The 16,450-nt window shown below is 32.5% G+C and overlaps 4 protein-coding genes across 13 annotated transcripts in view; 3 read left to right on the plus strand and 1 right to left on the minus strand.

Annotated features, from left to right (window-relative positions):
- Positions 1–4,604: 4,604 nt before the first annotated feature.
- On the minus strand, positions 4,605–5,926 carry LOC126925901 (probable rRNA-processing protein EBP2 homolog). Its single transcript, XM_050741903.1, has 3 exons — positions 5,752–5,926; positions 5,594–5,680; positions 4,605–5,494 (listed from the first exon to the last, which is right to left on the minus strand). Exons 1-3 carry the CDS (start codon positions 5,836–5,838, stop codon positions 4,691–4,693), a joined length of 978 nt encoding a protein of 325 aa, XP_050597860.1. The 5' UTR covers positions 5,839–5,926; the 3' UTR covers positions 4,605–4,690.
- A 390-nt stretch (positions 5,927–6,316) lies between these two features.
- Positions 6,317–10,496, plus strand: LOC126925900 (uncharacterized). The gene is made up of 5 exons (XM_050741902.1): positions 6,317–6,615; positions 7,274–7,371; positions 7,461–7,665; positions 7,759–8,238; positions 8,304–10,496. Exons 1-5 carry the CDS (start codon positions 6,540–6,542, stop codon positions 8,426–8,428), a joined length of 984 nt encoding a protein of 327 aa, XP_050597859.1. The 5' UTR covers positions 6,317–6,539; the 3' UTR covers positions 8,429–10,496.
- A 644-nt stretch (positions 10,497–11,140) lies between these two features.
- Positions 11,141–16,450, plus strand: part of LOC126925897 (myb-like protein X) — a 63,336-nt gene continuing 58,026 nt past the window's right edge. For 4 of the 10 annotated variants that reach the window (XM_050741885.1, XM_050741889.1, XM_050741892.1 and 1 more), the window contains exons 1-2: positions 11,141–11,490; positions 11,907–12,010. The gene's annotated coding sequence lies outside the window, so the exon portion shown is untranslated. The remainder of the gene's footprint in view (positions 11,491–11,906; positions 12,011–16,450) is intronic. The other 6 variants (XM_050741891.1, XM_050741894.1, XM_050741888.1 and 3 more) reach the window with 4 other exon arrangements.
- Positions 13,144–15,979, plus strand: LOC126925898 (quinone oxidoreductase-like protein 2). The gene is made up of 8 exons (XM_050741897.1): positions 13,144–13,490; positions 14,100–14,333; positions 14,396–14,587; positions 14,686–14,867; positions 14,942–15,033; positions 15,114–15,240; positions 15,465–15,594; positions 15,693–15,979. Exons 1-8 carry the CDS (start codon positions 13,239–13,241, stop codon positions 15,717–15,719), a joined length of 1,236 nt encoding a protein of 411 aa, XP_050597854.1. The 5' UTR covers positions 13,144–13,238; the 3' UTR covers positions 15,720–15,979.

A 16,450-nucleotide genomic window follows, 5' to 3' on the forward strand; every position in this document is an offset into this window, starting at 1 on the left:
GCAATTTGTCGTTTAGGGTGATTTTTAAAATAACTTTGATCGTATTTGAAATCGGATATATCGGATAATTTAACATTCTGACAATGAATCGTTTAAACAGAAGAATAAGATTAAGTCGTAGGCAAGAAATGAATCTTTTCCATTCTCCATTGTTATCGCCACGTGTTTGCTAAACAGAACCGTACACGGATATGTAGATTCCCAGTAGAAGTGAAATATTCCACCGAACTCGTATGGATGGCAGCTCAAACTTAACTAAATCACTACTCGACCGAGTTATTTGATCCATGTGTGCAAACCAGTTGACTAAACTACTCCAACTAAGCTTTCGGTTGCGTCTAAACCGGATTAGCCTCCCAATGATCCTTCGGAAGATTCATTCTTACCGCGTGCAATGTTTTCTATGCAAATTTAATTCTTCTTTGTTTTCTCGATTCAATATTTAGACGGTGTAGTTTTTTCATAGAATAAAAATTGACAAAGAAAAAAAAAGACAAAGTTTTGATATTGATATTAACAATAATAATGTCTTCCTAAAGGCAGTCGTTATAAATTTACATTATTTCGCGAAAATCTTCATTGATTACGTAAACACGATACAAACTCGAAACTTCGTTTAGTCATCTCTTAGAATCAAAAGCGTTTTAAGCAATCGTTAACGACATCCGAAACGAAGTTGAAAATTCAAGAAACGAAATAACTTCGTGCAATCTAAACTTTTAATCAACGTTACAGTTCAGGACACTGACAAGTTTCGTTGGATTACAAAGTAACCCGGTAAACAACTTCCATTTTGAACATTTTAAGCACACAATTGTACATTTCATAATTGTATATGAGATAGAAAGAGACAAAACACGAATTGGAAAAGAAAAGAGCAGAAAAAATTGACTTTAAAGCGTTAATAAAAATCTCTGTTTAATCCATCTTCTTTTTTTCTATTCGTCTCAACCATAAAAGGGTTCGTCGAATCCATTTTCGTCGGATAAAGTCTATCATGTCGAGCAGAGATATCTGAAAAATGTTTTATATCCTTCAACGCACCGAATACATCGAACGCCCTACTATTTTCATGCTAAAATCCACGTTTCGATTTCGTTATATCGTTTCCGACTTATCGACATTCGTCTTCTGTTTCGTCCGTTGCAAACGCGGTTCACGTACTTTGGTTTTATAATATTAAGATTTTAAGAAACTTTATCATGCATGTATAATTTAGCGGAGACCGAACAAATTTGAAATTTAGAAAATTCAGAAGTAAGATTAAAAACGCCAAACTTTAAAGATCCAACGCCTTTAAATTCAAAGGTAAGGACAGTCGAAACTTGAGAAATTCAAAGCTGTAGAAATTAGAAATTCTGAAAATTCAGAGCGTAGATGATCCAAAAACTTCAAATTTCCTAATTCCAAGAACTTAATATATAAATTCTACGTTAAAAATCCCAAGATCCGGCAGATTTCCAATTCTAAATTTCTAGAGATCGCACGAAACTCTCCAAAAGATTCGACAATTCTTACGTTGAAAACATCCACTCAAATTCCCAAACGTCCATTAACGATCAAAAATACCTTGTTCCAATTACTAAGTGACATTGCCAAAAAAAAAAAAAACACATGCTCCAATTTATCAACCGCTCCATCGATTAGAACCACCCGTGTTTCCATGCTGCACACTAGACGAAGGTCTAAATAATTGAGATGGATATTTTATCGTTGTCCTGTCAGGTTTCCATGAGCACGGGAACGCCGTGGTAGGTCGACGTAGCGAGCGAAACAGAACGGGAGATAGAGGGAGTGTACGGATTCGGTGAAATTTGAAATCGAACAAAATTGCCCGAAGGCAACGGCGAAACAAATTTCACCCATTAGCAGCCGACGCGACGGAGGATACATGTCACGCCGCGGTTGTCATCAATACAAATATCTGCGCGAGATACCTGTCCATATTCTCGTGGTCCAGCCATGGAATCGTGTATACGGTTCCATACATGGAAAAACCTCACGAATTTGTTCGATGAAATTCGTACATGCTAACTGTATCCCAGCTATGAATACCGCGAACATGATCGCGTTAACCGAGTACGTCTAAAAACTGGACGATTCACCGATCCCGATAGGGGAAGCTGTTCGTTTGCGGCGATGTTTCCTAACCTCTCTAACATTCCGATTCTGTCTTATGAAAGATAATAACTTGTCTTGCGGGCCTGTCTATTATTTGGATAAAAGGATAGTTTCAATAAAGCGTTTTTTCAGCTTTGATGAGTTAAATAGCAAGATGAGTTAAAGCTGTCTTATTATTGCTTTAGAACTGCATTGAAGAATAAATATGTTACTATACATTGGCCGAATTATTTTGCAACACGGTAACCGAAATCGTTATGTTCGGGTCATAAAAGAGCCTACAGCATACTATTCTAGGATTAAGAATGAAAATCATGGAAGAAAGAACCTATGGAACGGTGCGTACCACTTGAGTAATTGTTAGGAATGCGTGGGAGGGAATAAAAATGGGGATCTCCCTCTAAAACAGCTGTTACCTGGAGAGCGGATTCCCAGGGCTCTCGTGTCTGCGCCGGACACAGAAGCGGAGGACACAGCGCGAGAGTGCTCCTGGATTTAAATACAATAACCCGGGGCTATTGTAAAAAATATACACGGCCACGTGCACGTGGCTGCACACCAATGGCCCAGCCTTATGCATGCGGCTCGATCGCTGGTATTTCCACTCGCCAAATAACAAGTATACACTCGGAACCCAATCAAGCGTGTTATCCCATATTCCACTGACCATCCATCCCATCGATCCTCGAGGATCCATCGCATCGACGATCCCACATGTGCGCGTCATCATGCATTTTCAGAAATTAATCGATCGATTTTTCAAATAATTTTCTGTCTTTGTCTGAGTAACTGAATTTATTACTCTATCTCTATAAAGTTTCCAGACATGGGCATAGAGTAACTTAGAATACACTTATTATAGAACTGAACTAAAATTCATATTAAGATAATTCATTCTTATAGTAACGATGTTAATTATACGTCTTTATATTATACATCTATCATATATGAGTTTATTATTCATATTATTCTTATTTCATTGAGTAAGATTAGTAACTCGCAGTCAATATAATTTAGCATTTTTCTTTTTTACTATATACTTTCGAATTTTATATGAATGGAGGGGGGAATTCATTTGTTATGCAAAGTTATCTAGAAATTTGATAAGGGTAGCTTTTTTTTGTTATAAGCTTCTGAATTTTAAATGTACACACATGAATATAAGATGAGGTTAAATCATCATTAGCTACGTATGGTGGCGAATCAAGCCAACGATCGCTAAAGGAAAGGGGAACGTGTGTACATACGTATCTCTACGCGAGTGCAAACGTGGCCGCGCATGTAATATGCGGTGTAATCGCATTCCTATGCATGTAACAAACCCTGTAGATACAGTGGATTGTCTAATGGACGACACATGTTAAATATTCCGCCGGTATCGATACCATAGGGAGATTACTCTGATCCACGTGTTTCGTGTCGCTATCATTCGACCGCATCCTTCGCGATTTTTCATAACATAATGGGGCATTAACGTATTGAACGGGTCGAGCACCAAATATTGGAGAGTCACTTTGTAGATTAAGCGATCCATCATGCGACCACTCCTGCCGTTGTTTTATGTACCATTCGTTCATTTTATTTAGTTATTTTTCTTCTGTACTTGCATGTGATAAAACTTAATCGAAACTTTTACGCTCAAACTCCTCGATATACGTTATGTTTGTTTTACGTTATCAGATTAATCTAATCGGAGATAATTTTTTAATAAAGATTTTTCAAATAATAATATATATGTTCCAAGTAATGATTACCTTTTCTAATTCAACTATTATAACATTTTTAAGCATATTCCAAACAAGATACTATTTATATTGGAATATCCTATTGGATTTCATTCATTCAAATATTTCCTAATATCTAACTTTAGCAATAGAATGACAAACTAAAAATATGATATAAATAAAAAATAAATCACAAAAAGTACGAGGATTTGAAGATGAAGCAAGGAAATCGCTATAATTGAAGGAACAACATCTTTGCGTTGCGTGTACACACTCACGGCTACTATTATCAGCGACAATGAGAAAGAATTCCTTTTTATATAGGAGTTCGTGAAAGGTACGAGTGATAAGAACCACAATAGTCGGCGGGGCGTTTCTGTTTGGCCGGTGTATATTTTTCCAACGCCCATAGAAATATTCTACGGATACATATAAAACGCAATAGCAAACTCGAGAACGTCGGTATCGATGATGCTTCGGGGCTGTTCGCGTTTGATTGAGCACGAAACAGTGTGCTACCTAACTTGAAAAAGATTTCTGAAAAGGGAAAAAGATTTTCTCGCTTTACACGTCTTTACGTAATCCCTTCTTTGCATACGTTTCGGTGCTTTCACGCTCGATACGTTTGAACGTAGTTACGTATGCGACAAAAATTCTTTTGTCGAGGCCAGTTTGCAATTGTTCATTGCTGTCTGTTGAACGAGATCCTAGAAATATTTCGATAAAAAGGTAAGAAATAATAATAAAAAGTATCTCGAGTCATTTATTACGCAAAAGTTTATTATTTTACAAATACGTGGCTTAAGTCAATTAGTCATATAAAACATATTACATAAAGTTTGTTTCTATTGTCTCCTCTTCTTTGCTTTCATCTGTATTCTACGACTTTTCCCTAATCTCTGTTTAGGCTTCCCCCCTTTGCCCCCTTTATTCTTCAAATCTTTTCCTGGCTTCGAAGGCCTTCTATATTCTGAAACATCCGCAGAGCTTGCCCTCGTGTTCTTCTTACTGCCACGTTTCTTTCCACCAAAACCATATTTAGCATCCCTCATTTTTCTCTTTGCTGCTACCTTCTGATTCACTGTTTTACCTTGAGGTTTCTTTTTGTCATCTAAGAAATCCAAGTCTTTTCTCACACCCTTGCGATATTTTTTAACCTCCTCTAATAATTTTCTCTTTTCTGCGTGCTTTTTCAGAGTTGCTTCTATTTGCATTTGCTTTCCTACTTTCCTCTGTTGTCTCAGTTGCCTGACCTTCTCTGACCTTTGTGCTATTATTTGCTGTCTCATTAAGTTTTGTCTAACCTTTTGCATATGAGTATCTGATTTTGCCATTTCAGCAAAATAATCGTCGGGTCTGGTTGTTGGAATACCAAGCTTTTTTAATCGTGCGATTGCATCCATAACAGCACCCTGTGCTTGTCTGTGAAACATTGTTTCCCTGCGAAAGTCATTCAGAACAGGATCTTCAGCTGGTTCGTACTGTGGTAACTTCTTATTCCCTTGTAACTGTTTAGAACGCCTTACTTCCTGTTCCTGCATTTGTAATGCCAATTCTGGTGCTAAAGGTGCTGGCGCATTAACCATGTCTAACCTTTCGATCCATGGCAAATCCAGTTTAAATTTCTCTAGTTTGTTTTTTATAAGGTTCTACGAATAATGTCAATTATAAGGATAATATTTTTGCCATTTTCTTAACAAAATTAATCGATTAAGTTACATTTAAGAATTAATTATCTTTATACTCACAACACAGTTTTTGTGTTCTCTTTTTTGTTTCTCAATTACAACATTCAAACCTGGTTTCAACAAACCCTTCGCATAAGCTTCTTGTAACTATACACGTGAAAAAAAGAAAGGTTAGAAAAAGATTATGATAAATATTTTGATATATAAGTTGTATTTACTTCTTCGTCTGATGAATTGTATTCCGAATCCGATTCAGAAGACGCTTGCGCTTCTTCGGTGTGTAATACAACCTTCTTCACTTTCATTTTTTATGTTAAATTTAATAAATACACAAATTTACAACTTTGACACAATACGCATGTGTATCCACACGCCTTTAGCGCAATCTATTGGAAGTACAGGGTTATGTTTCGGCCATTATACTTAAACGATAAGCAAGCCTCTTAAACTGTTCTCAAATATAATTAAAATGAAATATTAAAAATTGTTCCGTTTACTCCTCCCAATAATTACTCTTATGTGCATATTAAAAATTGTAAACCTCCTCGTTTCTTTTTTGTGTCATAAAAAATTTTGATATCATGATATTATTTCGGTTTTACTATAAATAATTCTATTTAAATTTAAAATATAAATTGCATATATAAAATTGTATCCTTAAAAAGTGCACAAAGTTCAATATCCAATAAAAAGAAATTGCGTACAATTTCTAAATCAATTCAACCAATTACAGATCATATACTCCATTAACTACTGTTTGCTATCGCAATAAAAGAGGTATATTGTATGTTATAAGTTACATAAGAAGTAGAATCTGATATCTTATCTCTGAATCTATGAAAAGATACAGAAGAAAAAATAAAAGTAGTTGGAATGAATCGCGTTGGCAATTTCAGTCTAGACTGTACCTCTCGATGTGCAGAAATCCCGTGAGACTCGCGTCTGATATATACTATACTCTATGCTAGGATTTTTTGTCACAGCTGGCTAACGACAGCGAAACATAATGACGGATAGTGATAAGAAACCAATGTCACGTTTATTGAAGCTGGCCAACAAATTCAACTGCTTCTACCTGTCAGGTAAGCAAAATCGTTTCATATAAGGACACCTCGCCTCTCTGTATGCCTCCTGCACGATTTAGTAATGATTAGCGTATAGAAATTCGTAGCTTTCCGTCCTGTCTACTAAGATATTGATTTCGAGTCTCTTGTGTATTCTTTCTCGTATTTTTAGCGAACTAATAGGAATTGTGCCTATCTTCCCCGGGGATCATAAATGATTTTCATGAAATTCGCTACAATAATTTTTCCTACCATTATATATATATCTTTGATTCTCCCTACTTTTCTCATAATAAATATTTTGAGTATTGTTGCTATATGTATATTTATCAAAGTAGATACCAAGGATGTGTATCGTATATCTTTATGAGGTGATCTATATTATAATCTGTTTCTTGTACAATTTAAACAGATCTGTAAATAGAATGTAGAATGTATATTGATGAATATTTGTGAGATTCTATTGTTATTCTTTCCTTTCTTCCAGGTTCAAGTTATAATAGGATTATTATGTTACTATATTATGTTTTTGTATTGACAAACACGTTTAATTTTCAGTTTTAATGTTTTTATTTCCTATTTCTTTCGTTTATTGCTTATATTTTATATCTAAATTCTAATTTTATTCTATAATGTCAATAATTGGATTAATGAAATAATTCACGATACTTTTTAGGTTTTCACGCAGGTGAATGCAGAGCCTTTGTTGTTGATGGGCAACAAATTGGCCTTGTGCGTCCGGATGTAATGAAGGAATTGTTGAATTATCCACAGGTAACTCTGCATATTGAATTATAATAGATAATATGTCTATCAACATGTTTATATAATTTTATCATATCTATCTTAAATATTTTTCATAGGTATTTCAAGTACATCCTGAGTATGTGCAACTGAATCCAGCATTCAGAGAATATGCAGAGAGAAGTGCTAGAGTTGAAGAAGTTCTGAGAGAATGGCGTGCAGGTGGGAAGTTTATAGCATTAAGAGGATGGAGAGAAGAGTGCTATGAAGTACGTGCAGAATTCAATACCCCACCACTGTTCAAAATGGACCGGTCTGCTACATGTATGTACGCTAATTACAATCTTACTAACATCTTTATCTATCTGACTAGACTTGTTTAACATAATTCTTTACTTAAAAATTATTGTCCTATAGGCTTGTTTGGAATTCGCAAATATGGAGTTGACATTAATGGATACGTTATGGATCCTGTAAAAGGTTTATCAATATGGTTGCAAAAGCGTAGCCCAAACAAGCAGACTTGGCCTGGCTATTGGGATAACATGGTGAGTGGTGGGTTGAGCGTTGGCTATGGAATTAATGAAACTGCTATAAAAGAGGCTGGAGAAGAAGCCAGCATTCCTAATAATCTTATTGCAAAACTAAAGAGTGCCGGCTGTGTATCTCTGTTTTTTGAAAGTGAAAGGGGTCTGTTCCCCAACACTGAGTTTGTATACGACCTTGAGCTACCACCAGATTTTGTACCAAGTAACAATGATGGAGAGGTAGAGACTTTTGAATTGCTTCCAGTTAACGAATGTTTAGAAAGGATACTGTCTTCGCATTTTAAAACCACGTCGGTGCCAGTCGCGCTTGACTTTTTAATTAGACACGGATATATCACAGCGGAAAACGGTGAGTATACTTTATGACAATAAACAATTACAGCGTCAAGTAATTAAAACTTCTTTCTGTTGCAGAGCCTAATTTTATAGAAATCGTGGAATTGCTTCATATACCTCTGCAAACCATTTATAATCACCCACAAAAAAAGTGTAAAATAGCCGCAAATGGTGAAGCAATCGAATCATTAGACAGAATTTAAGTTTAATTAGTCTTTAATTTAATTTCGCGTTTAAAATTAATCGAATCGAGCGGAGTTGGAATTTTTGTGATTTCTTTGTATTTGATCAATTTTTTGCAAACTTTATAGTAAGGAAAAGAAAAAAGAAAATGGTGCAGATTTATATACGTAAGACTTGCAAAATCATTAGAAGACACTAAATAATACTTCAAATATTTCTAGAATTGATTTGAAGGATTTTTATGAAATTCAAACTAACTCTTGTTTCCACAATATTGGAAAAGGAAAAAAAAAGATACGTTATTTCAATAGATATATTGTCATAACATTTTTACTCATAAATATATTATTATTCCTTTTGTTATAACTTGAGTAGTTTTTATATACAATAACGATGAAAGTATCAGATAAAGACGATTTTTTGATGACTTATACGAAAGACATACATAGGGATGTAAACGTAGCCATTATTAACTCAGCGAGAGTTTCATAGGGAATGAATTCTAATTTATTGGGGATTTATTGATATATAACAACTTTGTAAAATTGGCACAATACAAAGAGATAATTTACGAAATGATCTTTAAGCGAATTCATTCATCATCGTTATTTAAAAAGAAAGAAAATCACGCTACATCTTCCTCTGATTTCTACCAAACCATCGAACTGAATTTTTGCACAAGAACGAACGAAGGAGTTTTCACCGACCGTACGAGTAATAATCTAGACGTGTGACAACTTTTGATATACATCGATGTCAAATTAGAAGTATTATTCATACAGCATTCCAGAAGCATAGATTAAGTTTTCAGTTTCTAAGCAAGCAAGGAAATGGGAAAACGAAAGAGTAACAATAGCTTTTTCTAACGTTTGTAATAGAATTTTTGTACTAAAAAAACGAACTTGTACACCTAACAACAACAATGAGTGCGCATAAAGTAAGAATGCAGTAATATGCTAATATTTTGCGTAGGATGTAAGATGAAATTCATTCACAGTATTATGAATGTGAATGCACAGTATACTATTTGATATGTTTAGAGTAAAAATGAAAAAAATGAAGAAAAAAACAAAAAGAAAAACATTTGTAGACGAATTATGTCGACGTATGTGTTCGTATACTATCAACTATGCTACCAACGAGAAAGACCCAGCATTTTCACTTGAACAACGTTTATTGGAAAGGGGAACAAAAGTGTTCGTACATTGTTTATTGTATGTAATATGTAGGTAGATTTTTTAATTCTCAACAATGATTGGTACCAAGGTTCTGATCAAGTGATATTATTAGATTGTGAAGAATAGTGATTGTATAAACGGCAAACGCAATCCTAGAAGCATCACTTTTTATCTTTTGTCTGAATGTTTTCAATGTGATATTTATTGCTCATTATACTTATTTGGCGACAGTTAATTTATGTATTTACCATTTTGTTCATTTAATGCACAGAATGTCTAGTGTTCTTGCTTTGAAAGTATATTAACTATTATCAAGTATTTTTATAAGTTATTGTATTTAAATAATGCTTTATACCGCTTGCATTGCGTATGCCCTTAAATTAAGAGATTTTTTATACTGAAACTAGTTTCTACAAGATGAAGAGTCATTAGGTATGTTAAATTCAATATATAAATCGTTGTTGTAGATTCGACATTATTATAATTGCGTTTATGGATAAGCATTCTGAATATCTTTTTTAAGGAACTTTTCTACCAAGACCGATATTAAGCAGGATATCCACTGTGACTTATATTATGTTAAATGTATTTGCTTCTTTTCGTTGCTTTTATTTCAATCCACTTAACTAGATGACAGTAAGTGAGATCCGTACTGCTTAAGCGTACTCTAACTTTAATTTAGTCCTTATTCGAACTAACCTGATGTATTTAAATGAGTTCGCTATTTTTATAATCATGTACTAGTCATACTCGTCATCGCCCTATTATTTTTAATCCGATCATTAAACCTATGACTATATTTGTTTTTAAGTGGAACTAACATTTTTGTGATAGATATGAGTACGGCTGGCCATACTGTTTAATGCATGACTTAATATTTGTCAATGAATAAATCTAATCAAACTTACAATGTCATCGTTTCTATCTTCCTATCTTTCACTCTATTTTCTTCCCTGTAAATCCGACTCGATTAACATACAGGTACATTATATGCTTTTTATGTTACTTTTATTTTAAGCATTCATTAACTAAAATTCAAATGTAAAGTGAAATATATTTACATATATTTCTGTTCATTGCATAAATGTTGCACTTAATTCTCATAGTTTTTTGTAGATATTGAATTATTATGAACTCTGTTATAAGGTATCAACATGGAACAATCATTTAAAATACTAATTGAAAAAGGAGAATCAGTTGCAATGACCTATTAGCTCAATAAATAAAGTTAAATGCTTTGTACTCTATCATTCTATCCTTTTTACATGACCAATAAAACTATACTGTAATTCGTTAAAAAGAATACTTGGGGGCAAGTAATAAATCTTTTTTATAAAATGTTTAAATATTTTTAAATTCCAAGGAGTTAAGTTAATTAATATGTTACTCGGAAAATAATTTTAGGATGAAATATGAATGGAAAAAACAAAAATGTTTCTTTACTGCTTTAAAATGTAAAAAAAAATTTAATTACATTTTTCTATATATTTAATTTCATAACGTAATCATCGTCTGATATAGTAAAGATATAGCAGTTTCCGGTACAGTTATGTTTCGAAAACTTGGACAACAGAAAGATCTTCCAGCGAGAAGGCAATAACAAATGACCAGGCTAGTGGGGATGCTCGAAAAAGTAAAAATAAAAAAATTGTGCTAGAAACCCCTGGTGGGGAGGCTTGACTTTGTCAGAAGAAACAAAAATCGACCAAATCACTACCCTTTTGAACATCAGTGGGGCAACAGTCCTGTGACTACTCTCTACTACACGCTTCTATATACTTCCTGTTGAAGTTTGGCGTTATTTCCAAACTTTTCATTTATTTCCAGTTAAAACCTATTTCTAAATCCAGTGACTAAATCAAACGAAATAAGTGCGTCGTGTGAAGTGTTATTTTGTTTATTGGGTATGGTGAACAAGTATCATAATTCAGCTATTTTTCGAAATGCAATTGCGTTTGTAAACATTATTTTTGTTTATTCGCTACGATTTTGTCAGTTTTATACTAACGGAACGCATCGAGGTTGCGTCATATTGCGAAACTTTTCATTTTCTCTTTTAGTTATTTTACGTGGAATTCGGTAATTGTATTGAATTTTTTGTTAGTCTAGAAATTTCAAGATTTACGAAAATTCGTATAATGGAAAAGATTTAGTTTATGAATATTTTAATCATTTCCTATGTTGTTATAAATTCGTAATTTTTTTGTACTATGATACAAGAACGCAAAAAGTGAGAATTTTTTAATTAGTAATGTGTTAAGTTAAAATTATCATATTTCTACTTTCTTTTAATTCATTTGCGTTCTCTTCTATTTCATAGTAGATTTTTAACTATGGATTCTACGACGTTTTCACTGAAACAGTCTCCTTTAACAGCCTCGGAAATTTCATCAAAATTTGGATCCTTCATACATTTGGCGATAGGTGAGTTATTAGTTATATTACATATACTTCCATTCTATACATATTCTTATACATATATTCTATATCTCTCTATTATTTTGTATAAAAATTACATAATATAAAATCCTCATACTATTTAAAAAAAATATATATATATATTATAATAAATAGGCTGCGAATGTTTCTGCAAATTCATATTTTTACATACATATAACTAATGTATAACTAACTATAATTTATATAAATACAACTAACTAATAAAAAGATATAACTAAAAAGATTGAACATAGATAAAAATTTGTTTTATCTATTGTATATCATAATAAGTACTTTGCTTTAGATAATTCATGTATTTATAAATGTATGAAGATTCGCAGTCTAATAATAAATACACAGAATCCAAAGGAGGACATATTGAATTAACGTTTCGTACCATACGAATTTCGTTATCTATAATCCAGATCGTGTGAGTCATAGGTGTCCCATCCAGAATATTTATTATAATAATAAATAAGTAGTGTTCCACAGTGTTTACGAAAATTATTATTTTCCGAAAAAAGGCCTAACATACGACATATTTCGATGTACGTATTATATATTGAGAGATTATATCAGAAAGCATTTCATAATTTGACTTTATCTTACAACTAAAAATATTATACATAAAATATATATATCAAACAACCTAAACAAGAAGGTTGTTACTCACAAATGACTCACACGATACGAAGCATATTGAACAATTAATATAATTAATAAAGAAAGTCCAATAATTTGATAGCGTAGATACGCGCATAATATTCCATATTTGAATAATGGCGATGCGATGGAAGAAATTTTCTATCACTGACCTTTTTCAAATATTGTGGTCTAGAAATAGTTGAAAGCTGGAAATCGGGAAAATTATGTGGTCCAGGATCATCACTCCTCGATTCAATCACGACACATTAGCACTAAATAGTTTTATCACATTAATTTTTCAGTTATTAGACAACACTTTGAACGAAACGGTGGTTGAAATCGCGACGGCCGACATTTAACTGCGGAAGATTTGAATTTTCTTCATAAAAAATTCAAAATATCGATACAGAGGCGTTTCAGTTCGATTTTACCGCTTCATCGATATTTAAACTTTAGAATTCGATATTAAATTGGCGTCGCGCATGCGCACTCGTACTTCGTAAAGTTCTGCGTGGGTGCTATTTTTGCGTTTCGAATAACAGTTTGAATTTTCTTAGAAAAATAGAAGATGTCGGTGGTGATGGGGAGAAAAATCTTCGCGGATTTTTGTGGCAGTCATTTGAAGAAATTGTCGACGCGTTCGAAAATTGTTAGGTTTGGTTCTGTCGCGAATGACAAGTCTGTTAACCTAGAAGAGAAGGCGAAAAGTGGCATCCCGGCTTCTGAACATGGCAGAATTTCTGCCGCTGTTTTGAAGAAATTTTCCGAGCGCTTCGTTTTAGAAAACATTGATCCTCCTAAAATATTACAAGCTAATGAAGTAAGTTTGTCATGTAAAGATTAACATTTTCAAAGATATAAAAATATTTCTGTTATATTTTCATGTACTTTCAATTTTCTGTTTTAATAATTCAATTGATTATTTAATTCTAATATTCTGAATTGTAAAATGTTTTGTATATTTCATAATACAATGTACATAATGTTAACATTATTTGTATAATTAACGAGTGGGAATTTTATACACACAATGAGAAAGAAAAGGTATAAAATCTTTTCTTGTTGTTAATTTATTTCAGAAAAAATGGTTTAGGCATGATAGTTCCATAATAAAAAATTTTGAGTTACATTTGTAAATTATGATTGAACTATATTTAAGCTACATTTATACTTTCTAACTGAGAAAGAAATAATGATATCGTATCTCTATGCACTATTAGCAAATTATATATTAGTTTTTATTGTAAAGTTTGGGTAATTAATAAACAAAAGTAATTTAGTATTTTATCTTAATTCTTTTTGTAACTATTCTATAAATGTTCTTGTAAATATTCTATGTAGAATATATAGTGCCTTATATCTTTTTGTATGTAATTCATTGGTATAAATTAATAGAATATTCAAGCTTGTAGCATCTTTGCATTGTCAGGTTCTTGTGGATGTTCAGTATTGTGCTCTCAATGCATCAGATGCATTATTGACAAAAAATATGTATACATTTGAACCAACTTTGCCCATGGTTCTTGGTTATGAGTTTGTTGGAAAATTAATTCAAGTTGGGGAAGAAGCTAAAGGACAAGGTTATAAGGTTGGGGATAAAATTATTGCTCTTAACAAAGACCGTTATGGAGGTTTAGCAGAACAGTGCATAGCGGATGTTAATGTAAGCTAGTTTCTTTTGCTTAATTGCTTGTGTTTGTATTTCACTATATCAGAGACTTGTAGGATATCTGGAAAGTACCATCGGAGGTGAAATCTGTTGATGCAGTGAGTTTACTCGATGATTATATTACAGCTTTAATCGCATTAGAAAGAAAGGTTAGCATTCAAGAAGAAGATATGATATTAATTAACGTGGGTTTAAGTGGCATTGGATTAGCTGCAGTTGATCTTGCAATAAATGTATTCAAAGCTCAGGTTAGATTTCTTTCTGGCAATAAAACTTTACAAACACAAACATGGATAGGTAATTCTCATTTTAAGTGAGTAGTTGTCTACGATGACTATTAATTCAGGTAATTAGTGTTTCTGCTACTGAAGATGGGGCAGCTCTTGCTAGAGAAAAAGGTGTGCTTGCGTCTTTTAAATATAAAGATAAAACATTATTGAAACAAATCGAAGAGATAGCCGCAGATAATGATATTAAAGAAATCTTTGATGACACAGATGGTGAATATTTTAAAAAAGTGTTAAGTTGGTAAGTTTAAGGAGAAATGATTCTCATGCAAGGTCAAGTTAAAAGCAATGTTAGAAACTATGTTGTATTTCTAGTTTTACTAATATTTACAAAGATGAAACTACCATAAAAGATATGTTGCGTGATGATAATTTTGCAGTTGTGTTACATCACCTGTCCCGTGAAGGTACATAAATGCTTTAGAAATAGCGCTAATTATTTAAATTAAGTAGGCCAGTTTATTAAATATTAGTTTTTATTATAAAGGGAGAGTAATAATCGCTGGTTCAGCAGTAACTGTAGAAACTAGTGACTCTGATACGCAAAAGAATGGCTTTTCCGTTAGTGGATTCAACTTGAGGCAATATAGGAAGAAGAAGCCTGAGTCATATCGGTATAATAACTTTAAACTAAAATGTCCCATAAATTTTGTTCTTTAAAGAATCATTCAAAACCATTATCGAATTATGATAAAAATGATAATTACTATAAATTATCAGCTACAATAGGAACTGTTTTTAATTCATAAAATTATTAACAAAATTTGTAGGACAGTTTAGCGCTTAGGTTTAAGTCTTTTCAAAGTAGCTTATTTTAATTTTATATTTCTTTAACTAGACAAGCAGGGGATGATATTTTACAATTTATCGACGATGGTCTAATTAAACCAACTTGTTCATTAACAGTTGGATTACCAAAAGTAAATGATGCATTGGACTTTATTCTTAACAGTAAATCTGCAGGAAAAGTGAGTGTGAAACATCCAGTAGTTTAGCTAGTTATTGTGATTCATAATCTATGAATAAATATAAATCCATATAACATAAAAAATTATTAATTTTACAGGTTATTATCAATATGAAAGATAGGTAGGTTTAGCTCAAACGAATAAATTAATGAAAAAATTTGCGTCGCTATAAATAATGAATATCTATTAAAAATACGTGCAAAACTATTTTACACTTTATCAAATATAAATAACACTGGAAACTTGAATTAAAGCTATATTTAAGGATTAATTAAGTACATTAAGCTTTTCATTTACTGCATAAAAATTATATTAAAAATAAATTGACTGTATCTTTTGTATAATATCTTTGAATAAATATCTTTTATTTTACGATGGTTGGAAATGAGGAGAGTAGTACCCTTGTTCTATTCGTTTTCCAAAACACGCTTCCATACAAATTTATGATAACAGTTTTCTTGTTCTACAATCATCCCATTTTTTACAACCATTCCTCCTGTCTTGTTGTATGGAACTATATGTATAGTGTCAATGTTATTCCATCTTGCAGTGACAAAGAAGGGTTTAGGGCTGAAATTAAAAATTATATATATGCGATACAAGAATTATAGCTTCTTCTTACATTACATGTAACTAAATCAATAATAGATAAGAAAACCTTTGACTTGAAGCATTTTAAAAAATAAAAAGTGAAAATTATACAATAGTGGTTTAGAATATTTTCGTACTAGATGATTGTTCACGGAAATTCGTTCGGTTGTGAGACAACAGAAAATTGCACGCATACGATTGTTCTCAGGTAACCGTGCCATACTAACAACTCGGTTGCGGTCATTATCGGTTGCCCAACGCTCCT

The sequence above is a fragment of the Bombus affinis genome, chromosome 16 (assembly GCF_024516045.1).
Source record: "Bombus affinis isolate iyBomAffi1 chromosome 16, iyBomAffi1.2, whole genome shotgun sequence".
NCBI classification, from domain to species: Eukaryota; Metazoa; Arthropoda; class Insecta; order Hymenoptera; family Apidae; genus Bombus; species Bombus affinis.